Source organism: Chiloscyllium plagiosum, chromosome 20 (assembly GCF_004010195.1).
Source record: "Chiloscyllium plagiosum isolate BGI_BamShark_2017 chromosome 20, ASM401019v2, whole genome shotgun sequence".
In the NCBI taxonomy this organism is placed as follows: domain Eukaryota; kingdom Metazoa; phylum Chordata; class Chondrichthyes; order Orectolobiformes; family Hemiscylliidae; genus Chiloscyllium; species Chiloscyllium plagiosum.
In genome coordinates this window covers 37530009-37542832 of record NC_057729.1, presented here as the reverse complement: position 1 = coordinate 37542832, position 12824 = coordinate 37530009, and the positions used below count along the sequence as shown (strand labels likewise).

Genomic DNA, 12824 nt, shown 5'->3' with positions numbered 1-12824 from the left:
CCCCGTGTCTACATGGTTTTCCTCTGGGTGCTACGGTTTCCTCCCACAATCCAAAGATATGCAGGTCAGGTGAGTTGGCCATGCTAAATTGCACGTAGTGTTCAGGGATGTGCAGGTTAGGTGCATTAGTCAGGGGAATTGTAGAGTGGTGGGGTAGGGGCATGGGTCTGGGTGCGTTACTCTTCGGAGGGTCAGTGTGGACTTGTTGGGCCTAATGGCCTGTTTCCACACTGAAGCGATTCTGTGAAATAGCTTTAACCAAATAAGGTCATTATTGTACTGGGATTACCAACTGATTGTTCTTGTTACTTTGTGAATTTCTTTTTAGGGAAAGCCCCTCATTTCCTTCGGCTACAGAACGTGGAGGTGAACGCAGGACAAAATGCCACATTTCAGTGTATCGCAGGTGGGAAGTGGTCCCAGCATGACAAGTTATGGTTGCAGGTTTGTATTTGGTTCTTTTCAGATATTTTGAAAAAAAAATCAGTTATTTCTTTCAAATGTTTAAATTGTGGTACATTTTAAAAGGCTACCTGTAGGACCTAGAAGGGAGCACAAAGCAGTGATGTTCTTTTGTGCTGTTTTTCTTTTGCTTTGTTCCCTTGTGTCATACCGACCTGAGCATCAATGGGATGTAGTTCAGTAAGTAATGCCATTAGATCTTCCTCCAAATTGAAAACCACATTTTTTTTTTCAGATGCTTAAGAGAGAGAAACTCTTTTTCTTTTGTCTCTAATGAACCAATTTGACAAGTATACTTGCTATAGAGAATCGATGATGAAATAAGGTCTTTTTACTCTTCAAAGGATTTTTAAAGATTTTCCTAGACTTCTTTCAGAGTGGCCAACCTGGGAATCATTATCACCTCTCTGTTGATATTGAACAATTTAAAATGAACTAGTTCCTTCTTCAATGAAACTGAAGCTGTTTTCTGCACATTTTTCACTTACCCCTGGTTGTGGAATGGATTCAACAGAAGGTACACAATCCCATGAATGAGAGCCTTAAATTCAATTCTGCAGTTAGATTCATGTCATGTCCACAGTCAAGTATTTTGTTAATATGATATTATTTACATGGAAAATTAACCCAATTGAATCTGTAAAGAAAAATCTACAAAAATGAATTAATATAGCATATTTCACAAGAACTAAAATCATTCAATATTTCTTGAAGTGGAGTAATACAAAGAACAGTATTGTGCAGGAACAAGCCCTTTGCCCCACCAAACCTGCATGTTACATGATGCCTGTCAGAACTAAAAGCCTTTTGCCTCAACACAGTTCAAATCCCTCTATTCCTTATCTATTCATGTAGCTATCTACTTCTACCACCTCCTCTCGCAGCTCATTCCAGGCGCTTTCCACCATCTGTATAAAAAGACTTGCCTCTCACATTTCCTTTAAAGTTACTCCCTTTTATCTCGAACCCATGTTCCCAAGTAATTGAATATTTCTAACCTGGGAAAAATATCTCTGACTATCTATTCTACCCAGGCTTCTCATAATTTTGTAAACTTCTATCAGTTTTCCCCCCAGCCTTTGACATTTAAATGAAAACAAACCAATTTTGTCCAATCTCTCCTGATAGATAACACCCACCAAAGCAGGGAACATGCTGGTAAACGTTTTCTGTACCTTCTCCAAATCCTTCTGATAATGTGGCAACCAGGACTGTATGCAATATTCCAAATGTGGCCTAACTAAAGTTCTATGCAGTTGCAACATGACTTGCTAATTTTTATACTGTGCCCCAACTGATGATGACAAGCATGCTATACGCTTCTGGACCAACTTATCCAATCCTGTTGACACTTTCATGGAATTGTGGGCCTGTCTGCCTTCATCTCGCTGCATGCTAGTGCTAATAATGGTTCTGCCATTTACTATAAACTTTACTCCTGTATTAGACTTATCAAAATGCATCACCTCACATTTGGCTGGATTAAATTCCATCTGCCATTTCTCTGCCCACGTCTCTAGTTTATCTATATCCTGATTAATCCTCTGGTAATCCTCATTACTATCCACAGCTCCCCCTATCTTCATGTCATCTACAAACTTACTAATTACGTATAATTTTATATAACAAGCCACAGGCATCCCTGCACTAATCCTTGCAGAACACCACTTATCACAGATCTTCAATCAAAGAAATATCCCACCACTGCTACTTGTTGTTATTTATGACTAAGCCAGTTCTGTATCATCTTATCAGCTCATCATGGTTTCCATGTAACTTCACCTTTTGTATCAGCTTGCCATGAGGGATTCTGTCAAAGGCCTTGCTAAAGTCCATGGAGATAACATCTACTGCCCTGCTGTCATCAATCATCTTTGTCACTTCCTCAAAAAACTCAATCAATTTTGTGAGACATGACCCCCCTGTACAAAGCCCTGCTGCCTATGGCTAATTTGTCCATATTTTTCCTGGGGACTTGTCTACCTTAATGGTTTTCAAAATACCCAACACCACCTACTTTTTATATTAACATGCCCTAGAACATACCCAGACTCAGTGACTATGTCCTTCTCCTTTGTGAATGTCAATGCAAATTATCGTCAAGAACCTCACCCACTTCCTCTAACTTGGTGCATAAATTCCCTTCTTTGTCATTGAGTGGATTCACCCTTTCCTTAGCTGCCCTCTTGCTCCTTATATATGTATAAAATGTCTTGGGATTTCTCTTAATCCTGTTTAATGTCATGGCCCCTTTTAGGCCACCAAACTCCTGGTTCTTTCCAGCTTTCTTTATAATCTTCGAGGACTCTATCTGTCTTCAATTTCCGAAACCTTACATGTGCCTCCTTTTTCTTTTTGACTAAACTCACAATTTGTCTTGTCATTCAACATTTCCAAATCTCGCCATTCTTATTCTTAATTTTTCACAAGAACAGCTGGTCCTAAACTCTGATCAACTGACCTTTCAAGGATTCCCAGGTGACCAATGTGGATTTACTCTCAAACACTGCCCCCAAACTACATTCCCAAGTTCTTACACAATGTTGTTGTAGATGGCCTTGCCCCAAGTTTAGTACTTTCACCTGAGGGCTACCCTTATCCTTATCGATAAGTAACTTTAAACTTACAGAATTATCGTCACTGTTTCTCAAACACTTCCCCACTGAAATGTTGTCCACCTGGCTGGGCTCATTCCCCTAGCTGGACTATTTACATATCGCTTGAAGAAACCCTAATGAATGCACCGAACAAATTCCACTACCTCCCTCCATCTAGGCCCCAGTCAATGCAGAGAAAGTTAAATCCACCCACCATAACAACCCTGAAAACAACAAATGCCAGAGATCAGAGTGGTTCAGGCAGCATCTATTTACACTCGAAATATTAACTTGCTGTCTCTCCATGGATGCTGTCTGACCCATTGTGATCTCCAGCATTTGTTGTTTTCAGTACAGATTCCAGCATCTGCAGTAATTTGCTCCACCTTGACAACCCTATTGCTTTCATATTTTTCCATAATCTGCCCACATATCTGTTCCTCTGTCATCTGCTTGCTGTTTGGAGGCCTGTAGTACAACCCTGTCAAAGTGAATGTACCTATTCCTGACCTCTACGGATATGGCTTCACTGGATGAGCCCTCAGTGCAGCTGTAATATTCTTACTAATGAGTAATGCAATTCTCCCACCTCTTTTACATTCTTCTCTATCTCACCTGAGTTTGGAATCCTGGAGCATTAAGCTGTCAGTCTTGTCTCCCACCTTACAACGTCTCTGTGATAGCTACAATATCATAGTTACGTGTATTAATCCAAGTTCTAAGTTCATCCATCTTATTTGTTGTACTTCTCACATTAAAACAAACACATTTCACAATCCCCGTCCTGCCATGTTCAGTAACCTTTCCCTTTCTGTTCTTCCTCTTAGCCTTACTGGCCATAGTCTCTAACTTCCACTGAGTTATTTCACTTGCTGACCTATTGCTGTTGTTCTTGCCCCAATGCCACACTAGTTTAAACCCTCCTGAGTGACACAATCAAACTTCCGTGCCAGGATATTGGTGCTCCTCCAGTTTAGGTGCAATCCATCCTCCTTGTACAAGTCCCACCTGCCCCAGAAGACATCCCAATGATCCACATAACTGAAGCCTTCCCTCTTAAGCCAGCTGTTTAGCCACATATTAACTCTACTATCTTCTTAAACCTAGCCTCACTGGCATGAGGCACGGACTAATCTCAAGATTACAGCCCTAGAAATCTTGATATTCAACTTACTACCTAATACCCTTTCTTCCTATGTCTTTAGAACTAACGTGTGGCACAACCTCTGGTTGCTCGCCCTCGCTTTTGAGAATTTCTTGCTCAGAGACATCCTTGACCTTGGCACCAGCAAGGCAACACACCATCCTGGAGTCTTATTTACGACCATAGAGATGCCTATCTGTGCCCCTGACTGCAGAGTCCACTGTTACTACTACTTCAATATACTTTGCTCCCGCTATGGTGCTACCATTCTGGCTGATGTTGTTTCCGCCATCCTCTGATAGGCAAATATTTGTCCCCGGACAGTATCCAAAATGGCCGACTTGTTAGGGAGGAGGATAACCAGAGGGGACACCTATACTGTCTGCCTGTCCTATTTGCCTGAACCTTGGGTGTGATCACTTCTCTAAAGCTCCTGTCTATGACACCTTCCATTTCTTGCATGCTCATGAAGATGTCTATTTGTCATTCCACCAATCCATGCAGTCTGACAGAAGCTGCAACTAGTCAGCTTCTTGCAAATATAGCTGTCAGGGATGTTTGAACTGTCTCTGATTTCCCCTATTCCGGTTAAACGCACTACCCTGTTGATCGCCATTGTTACCTGTAGCAACTATCTAATTAAAAATAAATTTCTATTAAATTAATTTACAGCTAACTAGATGGCATTTATCTCTCCACCCTTCAGGCACTCTGCCTGTATTCCTGATGAAGGGCTTTTGCCTGAAATGTCGATTTTCCTGCTCCTTGGATGCTGTCTGAACTGCTGTGTTTTTCCAGCACCACTCTATTCCAGAATCTGGTTTCCAGCAACTGCAGTCATTGTTTTTACCTAGCTAACTAGATGGTCCCTAATGTTAGATTCTCAGTAAAGAATACTAAAGTATATACACTCTGTAAACAGTCTAAGTCAGAGGTGGGGAATCTTTTCATGTTGGAAGGCCGCATTATGTTAGTTGTAATCTAATAAGGCCACATCCAAGAAACTTACATATATTCTTCAAAATTCACATCATTTTGTAAAAATCTAACTACTATGTATGAACTAAAAAAAGAAAAAAAATGCTAATTCTAAAGTTAACTAACATTTTAATGACTTTGTTGTGACTGCTTTTTGTAGGAAAGCATTTGAATATTTGGTTGCAGCATGGAGGTCTGCAGTTTTAGCTGATCCTCTAGATGGGTATCCGTCATTCGTGACCTTAAGGGCGTCTTGATTTTGGTGAAGTAGGAGAATGTAGATTCGCAGCAATACGTGGGGATTATTTTGTTGAATTTTCTTTTACTCTCTGGTATTTTAAATACATTCATTTTAACATTAAAATAAAAATAATAAAGGACGGAAAAAAACATATTAATAAAAAATAAAAGATTTGTTCTGCAAAATTTGTATTCATTCAAAAGACCACACACAATGGCCTAGAAGGTTGCATGCAGCCTTAAGACCGCAGGTTCCCCACCCCTGGTCTAGGTACTACTCTAAATGCATTGGGTGGCATGGTGGGGCAGTAGTTAGTATTGCTGCCTGACAGCGCCAGGGATCTGCGTTCAATTCCTGTCCCAGGAAACTATCTGTATGGAGTTTGCACATTCTCCCCATGTCTGTGTGGCTTCCTCCAGGTGCTCTGGTGTCCTCCCACAATTCAAAGATGTGCAGGTCAAGTGAATTGGCCATGCTAAATTGCCAAGTAGAGGGTAAGGGAATGGGTCTGGGTGTGTTACTCTTCAGAGGATCAGTGTGCACTTGTTGGGCTGAAGAGCCTGTTTCCATACTGTAGGGAATCTAATCAATATCTGTGCTATTCTTCCACTCACCTAAATACTACTACTGTAAAAATGTATGGGTATGAAAACTAATGGAAATTGAAGGTAAGAAACAAGAACCGCTTTCCCAGTACTTACCAATCAGGAGCCCTTCGGTCCAAAATGTCATTTTTGAATTTGTGATGTTACAAAGTGCAGCTCCAATAATACTGTTTGTGTAATGGATCCTTTGTCACCCCAGTATAACACCAGCACCTCCACATGACTGAAAATGTAGATGCATGACAACTAATTTGCACACAGCAAGTTCCCTCAAAGGGAAATGTGAGAATAACTGGACACTTGGTTTTTGTGATGTCGATTAAGGAATACATACTGTCCAGTACAGTGAGGGATAACTTTCCAACTATTCTTTGGCATCATGCTGTGAGGTCTTATATGTGTTTAAGAGGACAAATGGGTCCTAGGTTTAATAACTCATCTGAAAGGTGGCACCTTGAATGGTGCAGCACTGGAGTGTCTGCCTTGATTTTTATTCTCAGGTCCTTGAACCCATAAGCTTTCAGGAGCTACCAACTGAGCAACATCTGACACAACGTGACAATGGTGATAATTTATTGATGCAAGTTTGATGACCTCTCCATTTTAGGCTTCTAGTTTTATAAAAGTACAAGATTAACCATGCACCACTTGTCAAACAGTTGTTTGCAAATTGTGGAAATTGCATCTATGATATCCTTATGTATGTTCAGAGCATCTTACCATTAACATGCCTTCTGAAATTCAGTCTCCATGTCTCTAATTTGCCTGTCAACTGTCTTTGTAAACCTTAACTTTAAGCCTCAGCTCGGAAAGTAAAATTTTAACAGAAACACAGAAAGTGCTAGAGAAACTCAGCAGGTCTGGCAGCATCCATCTGGAGATAAACAGTGAACACTTCCAGTCCAATATGACTTCTTAAGAACTGAAAGGGATTGGAAAACTTTGTATTTTATAATTTTGACAGAAGTAGGGAGGAGTCAAGGAAACAGATGGTACAAAATACAAAGGGATTACTAATTGGGATGAAATAGAAATAGGGATTTAAAACATGTCTAAATTAAGGTGTCGCTAGATGAAATAAGTACAAGTAAATCACTTCTTCATGTGGAAGGTATGTTTAGGGCCTGGGATAGTAAGGAAGGGGATGGGGAATGGGCAAGTTTTTTTAAGGGAGTAAATTTTAATCTTACAAAATGGGTCACGAGTGAAATAATGTTCCTAATTTTCATTCCCAGGTTGGGTGCTTAGAGCCAAGTGAAATTCCAGCTTTGCAAGCACAAATTTTAAAAATGGCCACCTATTCTTTGCATTTTCAGTCTAGTGGAGGGGAGGGGGCTGCGGGGGGCGGGGTGGGGGCAAATGGCTGGAATATAATTTGGGCTAAGCGGCCCAAGAGACTTCTGGCTCCTAACTAATGGGGCGGGTATGCAAGATGGATAACCAGCCTCCACTCTGGCACTGTGATCAACAATTACAAAATAAAGATGGAAACAAGATCTCTCCTGCTCTCACCCATTTCCTGACTTTTCACACTCCATCAAACCAACCCATGTCACCTAAGGTCTAGTACCAACCCCCAGATCCTCCCATTCATTTCATGCTCATGTTTGATACTCTAAACATTCCCCAACAATCCATCAGAGCTCCATGCCAATGTATGCACATATACGCATCCCCCACAGCATCCATACCCCTATTGTCACCCTATGCCCATCTACCCATTCCAAAACCACCTAATACCCTATGTTCCCAATCATCGACAAGGACTATCATAGTTGTTAATCCATTCATTTTCGACTCATATACCACCTATGCATCACCTTTTGCCCTATCTTTCTGTTTTGTTCTCTACCTCTTCTATGCTAACTCACCCAGTAACCATTATGGGCATACATCAGGAGTCATGCTGATAGAAAGTAAATTATGGCTTTATTGTTGTTACTATTAAACAATAAACACTCATTGATACAATTTCAAAATTCAATACAAAAAATTCAATTCAATGGGTTCCACTGTGGACTGAATATTATCAGACATCTCCTCTCATTTTTGATCAGTTTCATGCAAGGATTCTCTCTGTGAGGCTTTACCAAGTTTCTCACATTATCTTCCCAAGCTTCCCTCATTAACCACACACCATCCTATGGCAGTCCATCCATTTGATTACCTCACTTGCCATGGACAGAAATTCTCATCACTGCTGAGAAACCCCAAGATTTCTAGTGCTACTGCCCTTTTAGAAAGCCAACCATGCACTGACATTGACAATCAGTCGTTTTCTGTTCACAGTCCATTCTGGAGAACATAACAAACAGAACAGGTCCTTTATAAAGCATGCAGTCAGCATTCACATCACGTACAAATGATGGTTTGACATAGTCCTTTATACCATAGGACAAGGAGCTGTCCAAGAAAGAGGGCCGTGGAATGCCTCCACAAGGAGCTTTGATATAGAGACCATTCCCCAATGAATGCAGCACCAGACATATTTACCAAGAGATGGTGGGAGATTCTATGTGCAGCATGAGTACTCACACCTTGCCTGAGATCTTCAATTATCTTTGTGCTTTGTGCCCACTAGTGTCAATTTTAAAAGGTCCTCTGTGATTAGTTCTGCCTCACCGAGATGCCTACCTTCAATCTGAAATGGCCAATGACATGGTCAATGTTGCTTATGACTAGTATTTACACTCCACACCAGCTGGACATTTCACATGCACAATACTAATGGTTAGATATGACTTCAACCTGTCCTCTGTGAGTGCAAGATTGATTGGTTTGCCCTTGAAGGGTCCCACCACTCCAAATGGAGTTTACAGGTTGAGACAGCAAAATAGAACTTGACTCCACACATACCAGGTGTGGTCACAGCCATTGCTCATTCACAGTTTGTGTTTCGGAGCTGAGTGAATGTGGAAAGAACAGAGGTTATACCTTGAACAGTGAATCACATGCTCAGCCTGGTCATCAATGGGCCTTCCAAACATCCATGCCCCTTTTAATTTCTGGAATTCCTCGGACAGACCATCGCTGCTGATTCCCACGTGGAGTTGCAACTGCGACTCTAACCCCTACCCTGAGCAATGGCCCTCCAATTCAGTCCTGCCAACCATCTTGATGCACACTCCCTAACATATTTGGCCTTCATTGTGGTTCCCACCAATAGCAGCTCATCAACCTGTTTATATCTCAATCTTCCCACCTTCACTGACTGTGTCTCTCTTCTGCAGCTCTGCTGTATTTAATCTCAAATATAGACTTGCCCCTCATTTCAATCAAAGTAGTGTTTCCTGAGAACTCCTTTGACTTGATGCAGCTCAGCCTCAGGATTGACTGACAAGGACAAACAGTGACAACTGATGACTGACCAGACCGCTAATGATCTCCATGCAGCTCCCTGACTGATGTTATGAGAATCCTCTGACTGGACCTGTAGGACTTACAGTTGCCTACTCCCCAGTGTGTAGTGAGATAGCCCACCACTTCTTGTTACCCAACATAGATGATTGACCATGCTGAAGACTCTGGCCTGTGATTATAAGATGCCCTTTACTGACTGTGCTGTGACCTCCTGACAGACTGCATCTCCTGTTGAATTGATGGAAACTACTCCCCATCAATGTTGAGACATGGCAATTTGGTTGAGGTGTATGCAGTGTGTTTTCCCCATATGCTGCTGGTTCATGCTACAGGTATGAGATTAAATTTGCACTGTACCATTCAATAATGTGTCGACACCATTAACTGCTCACAAATATGTTGAGCTGCGTCACTCTGTGCTAGGCAGGGCAACAAGACTGAGGTACTCATGCTGTGGAAGTAAAAAGCCAATAGACAAGGCAGGGCAGGGATACTGAGAACACTGAAGCATAAAGGTGAGCTGGAGAGGATTGTTGAAATGCAGCCTGATAAATTCCATAAAATGAGTACCCACTTCCATACGGGATGTCCTGGCAGGAGTATTGCAATGAGAGGTGCTGATGTGCTCTAACATGCAGCATTGAATTGCAGGCTTTAAAGCTGGTATTTGTCACATGCCAAGGTCTGTGCACTCGCTGCCTATGAGTATGTCCTGATGTGTTGGTACTGGGTGTTTGGAGCAGCTAGCAGGGAGCTGGAGTTGCCAGGTAACCGCTCCGAAATACATCGCAGAACTTGTTGTCATCCAGCGAATGGGAGAATGAGAAACTGCATAAATATGAGGTCAGATGAATTATTAATGAGATGTTAATACATGCTAATACATACAAATAGGTCTCTCACCATGATCTGATGAGAATCTTGTTGTGCTGTTCAACACTTTGTTGGAAAGTAGAACCTCAAGAAACTGTGAACTGACTAATCTGTGATTTTCCCAACTTTCTGTCCACAGCCCACATTGTTCAGAGGCTGGGAAAAATGCATCCATTGAATTTTCTTCAATTTATGAAAGCAATTATTTTACTTAAATCCTTGATCCCAAAATGAAAACAAACATGTCCATTCTGTTAGCAATTGGAACTGTCCAGCACTAGTTGAGCAATAATCTGCTCATGAATGTTCAGTTCAAGTTCAGGCAGGATAGTCAGCTTCTGACTTCATTATAGCCTTAGTCCAAACTTATGCAAAAGAATTGAATTCAAAGGTGAGTTTAGTGATTGCCCTTGACATCAAGGCACCTTCTGACCGTACATGATATCAAGGAACTGGAATAAGAGATATAATAAGAAAGAGAAAAAGGAGTAGGCTGTTTGGCCCCTCTAGTCTGGTACACCACTCAGTAAGATCATGGCTGATCCGATACTCCTTTTCTGCTCTTTCCTCATAAACCTTGATTCCCCAATTGATCAAGAATCTCTTTATCTCAGTCTTAATTATCTGGTGAGCTGCACAGCTCTGCCCACTCAGCTCTCAACCATCTTAGACAAAGAAAATTGCTCCTTAACTCATTCTTAAATTGGAGCCCTTTATTTTGAGACAATGCCCACCGGTCCTAGACCTTCCCACAAGAGGAAATATCCTTTCAGCATTTATCCTATCAAGCCCCTGAAGAGTCCTGTAGGTTTCAATATGGTCACCTCTCATTCTTCTTAACTGTGGGAGTAAAATCCCAACCTGTTCAAGCTTTGCTCATAAGGCAATCCCTCAATGCCAAGGATCATCCTATTGAACTTCTTTGAACTGCTCCAATGAAAGTATATCTTATCTTATATAAAACTGTTTTGTTTTACCTTGGCCAAAATGTGCTCTACAACTTTTGAGTTCAGATCATCTCTCACAAATGTTGTCTTTTTATTTCTTATGAACAGTACTACCCCATCCTCCTGTCTCCCGAAAGGTCAAATATTCCTGAATGTAAAGTTCCCGGACTTGATCTCCTTGTAACCATGTTTCCATAAAGGTTCTGACGTCATATGAATTTACTTCAATTTGCGCAGTCAGTTTGTCAACCTGATTCAAAATGTTTGGGGCATTAAGATTCAAAGTCTTAAAACTTGTTCTATTGTTGGATTTCCTTACATTCTTATTCCCTGATGCTCTATGACATCTGTACTTTTGTTCTGTTTTCTGGTAACAATCTGCCCTGTCACTAACTTACAATCCTACCTTCTCCTTTACCTCTGATATTCTAATTTTCTTGCAACTGAACCCCCCCTGTCCCCAACCCCAACCAAACCACAATTTAGTTTAAAGCCCTAACTACAGCCCTGGTTATCTACAGCCATTCATCAGGACGCTGGTCCCAGCATGATTCAAGTGGAACCCATCCCATCAGAATAGCTCCCTCCTTCACTGGAACTGATGCTGTTGTCCCATGAATTCAATTCCTTTTCTCCCATGCCAATCTTTGAGCACACGTTTACCTCTTTAATCCTGTTGACCCTGTGCCAGTTTTGCTTGTGGCTCAGGCAGAAATCCAGACATTATTAAATTTTTGCTTCTGCTTTTTAGTTTAGTATCCTGCAGCTCATATTCCCTCAGCACAACCTCTTTCTACCTATATCATTGATACCTATGAGCCCAGAGGAGATATTCTGAACCCATGCTCCAGACAGGCAAAACAGCCTTTGAGACTCTCGATCCTGACCAGAGAGAACAGTGTCTATTCACCTGATTATACTAACCCCAATGGATGGGTTCCTTGATTGCCATAGTGTCAATCACTCCCAGTAGGCTCCAGTCCTTCAATTGAATTGAATTGAATTTATTGTCACGTGTACCGAGGCAGCTTTGTCTTGTGAGCAATACAGGCAGATTACAGAATTAAGTAGCATAGATAAGTAAATAATAGGTAAACAGCGGCAAAAACAAAAACACAGGTACAGGTGAATGTAAAGAGTTTGTGAGTCCATTCAGTATTCTAACAACAGTAGGGTAGAAACTGTTTTGAAACCGGCTGGTGCGTGTATTCAGGCTTCTGTACCTTCTCCCGGATGGTAGAGGTTGTAGAAAAACATTGCCAGGGTGGGATGGATCTTTGAGAATGCAGGTGGCCTTTCCTTGACAGCGGGCTTGGTAAATGAATTCTATAGATGGGAGGTTGGCCTTTGTGATTGTCCAGGCCGAGTTCACCACTCTCTGTAACTGTCTCCGATCTTGATTGGTACAGTTCCATCCTCGGTAGTGATACAAGGTAAAAACAATGACTGCAGATGCTGGAAACCAGATTCTGGATCAGTGGTGCTGGAAGAGCACAGCAATTCAGGCAGCATCCGACGAGCAGCAAAATCGACGTTTCGGGCAAAAGCCCTCCTGATGAAGGGCTTTTGCCCGAAACGTCGATTTTGCTGCTCGTCGGATGCTGCCTGAATTGCTGT

General features: G+C 41.6%; 1 protein-coding gene across 6 annotated transcripts in view; it reads left to right on the top strand.

Moving 5' to 3' along the window:
* The window catches only part of LOC122560178 (receptor-type tyrosine-protein phosphatase T-like), a 1397629-nt gene that overhangs the window by 586024 nt on the left and 798781 nt on the right, over positions 1–12824 (top strand). For all 6 annotated transcript variants that reach the window (XM_043710562.1, XM_043710557.1, XM_043710558.1 and 3 more), the window contains exon 5: positions 329–444. In XM_043710562.1, coding sequence (XP_043566497.1) covers positions 329–444 — 116 coding nt within the window. The remainder of the gene's footprint in view (positions 1–328; positions 445–12824) is intronic.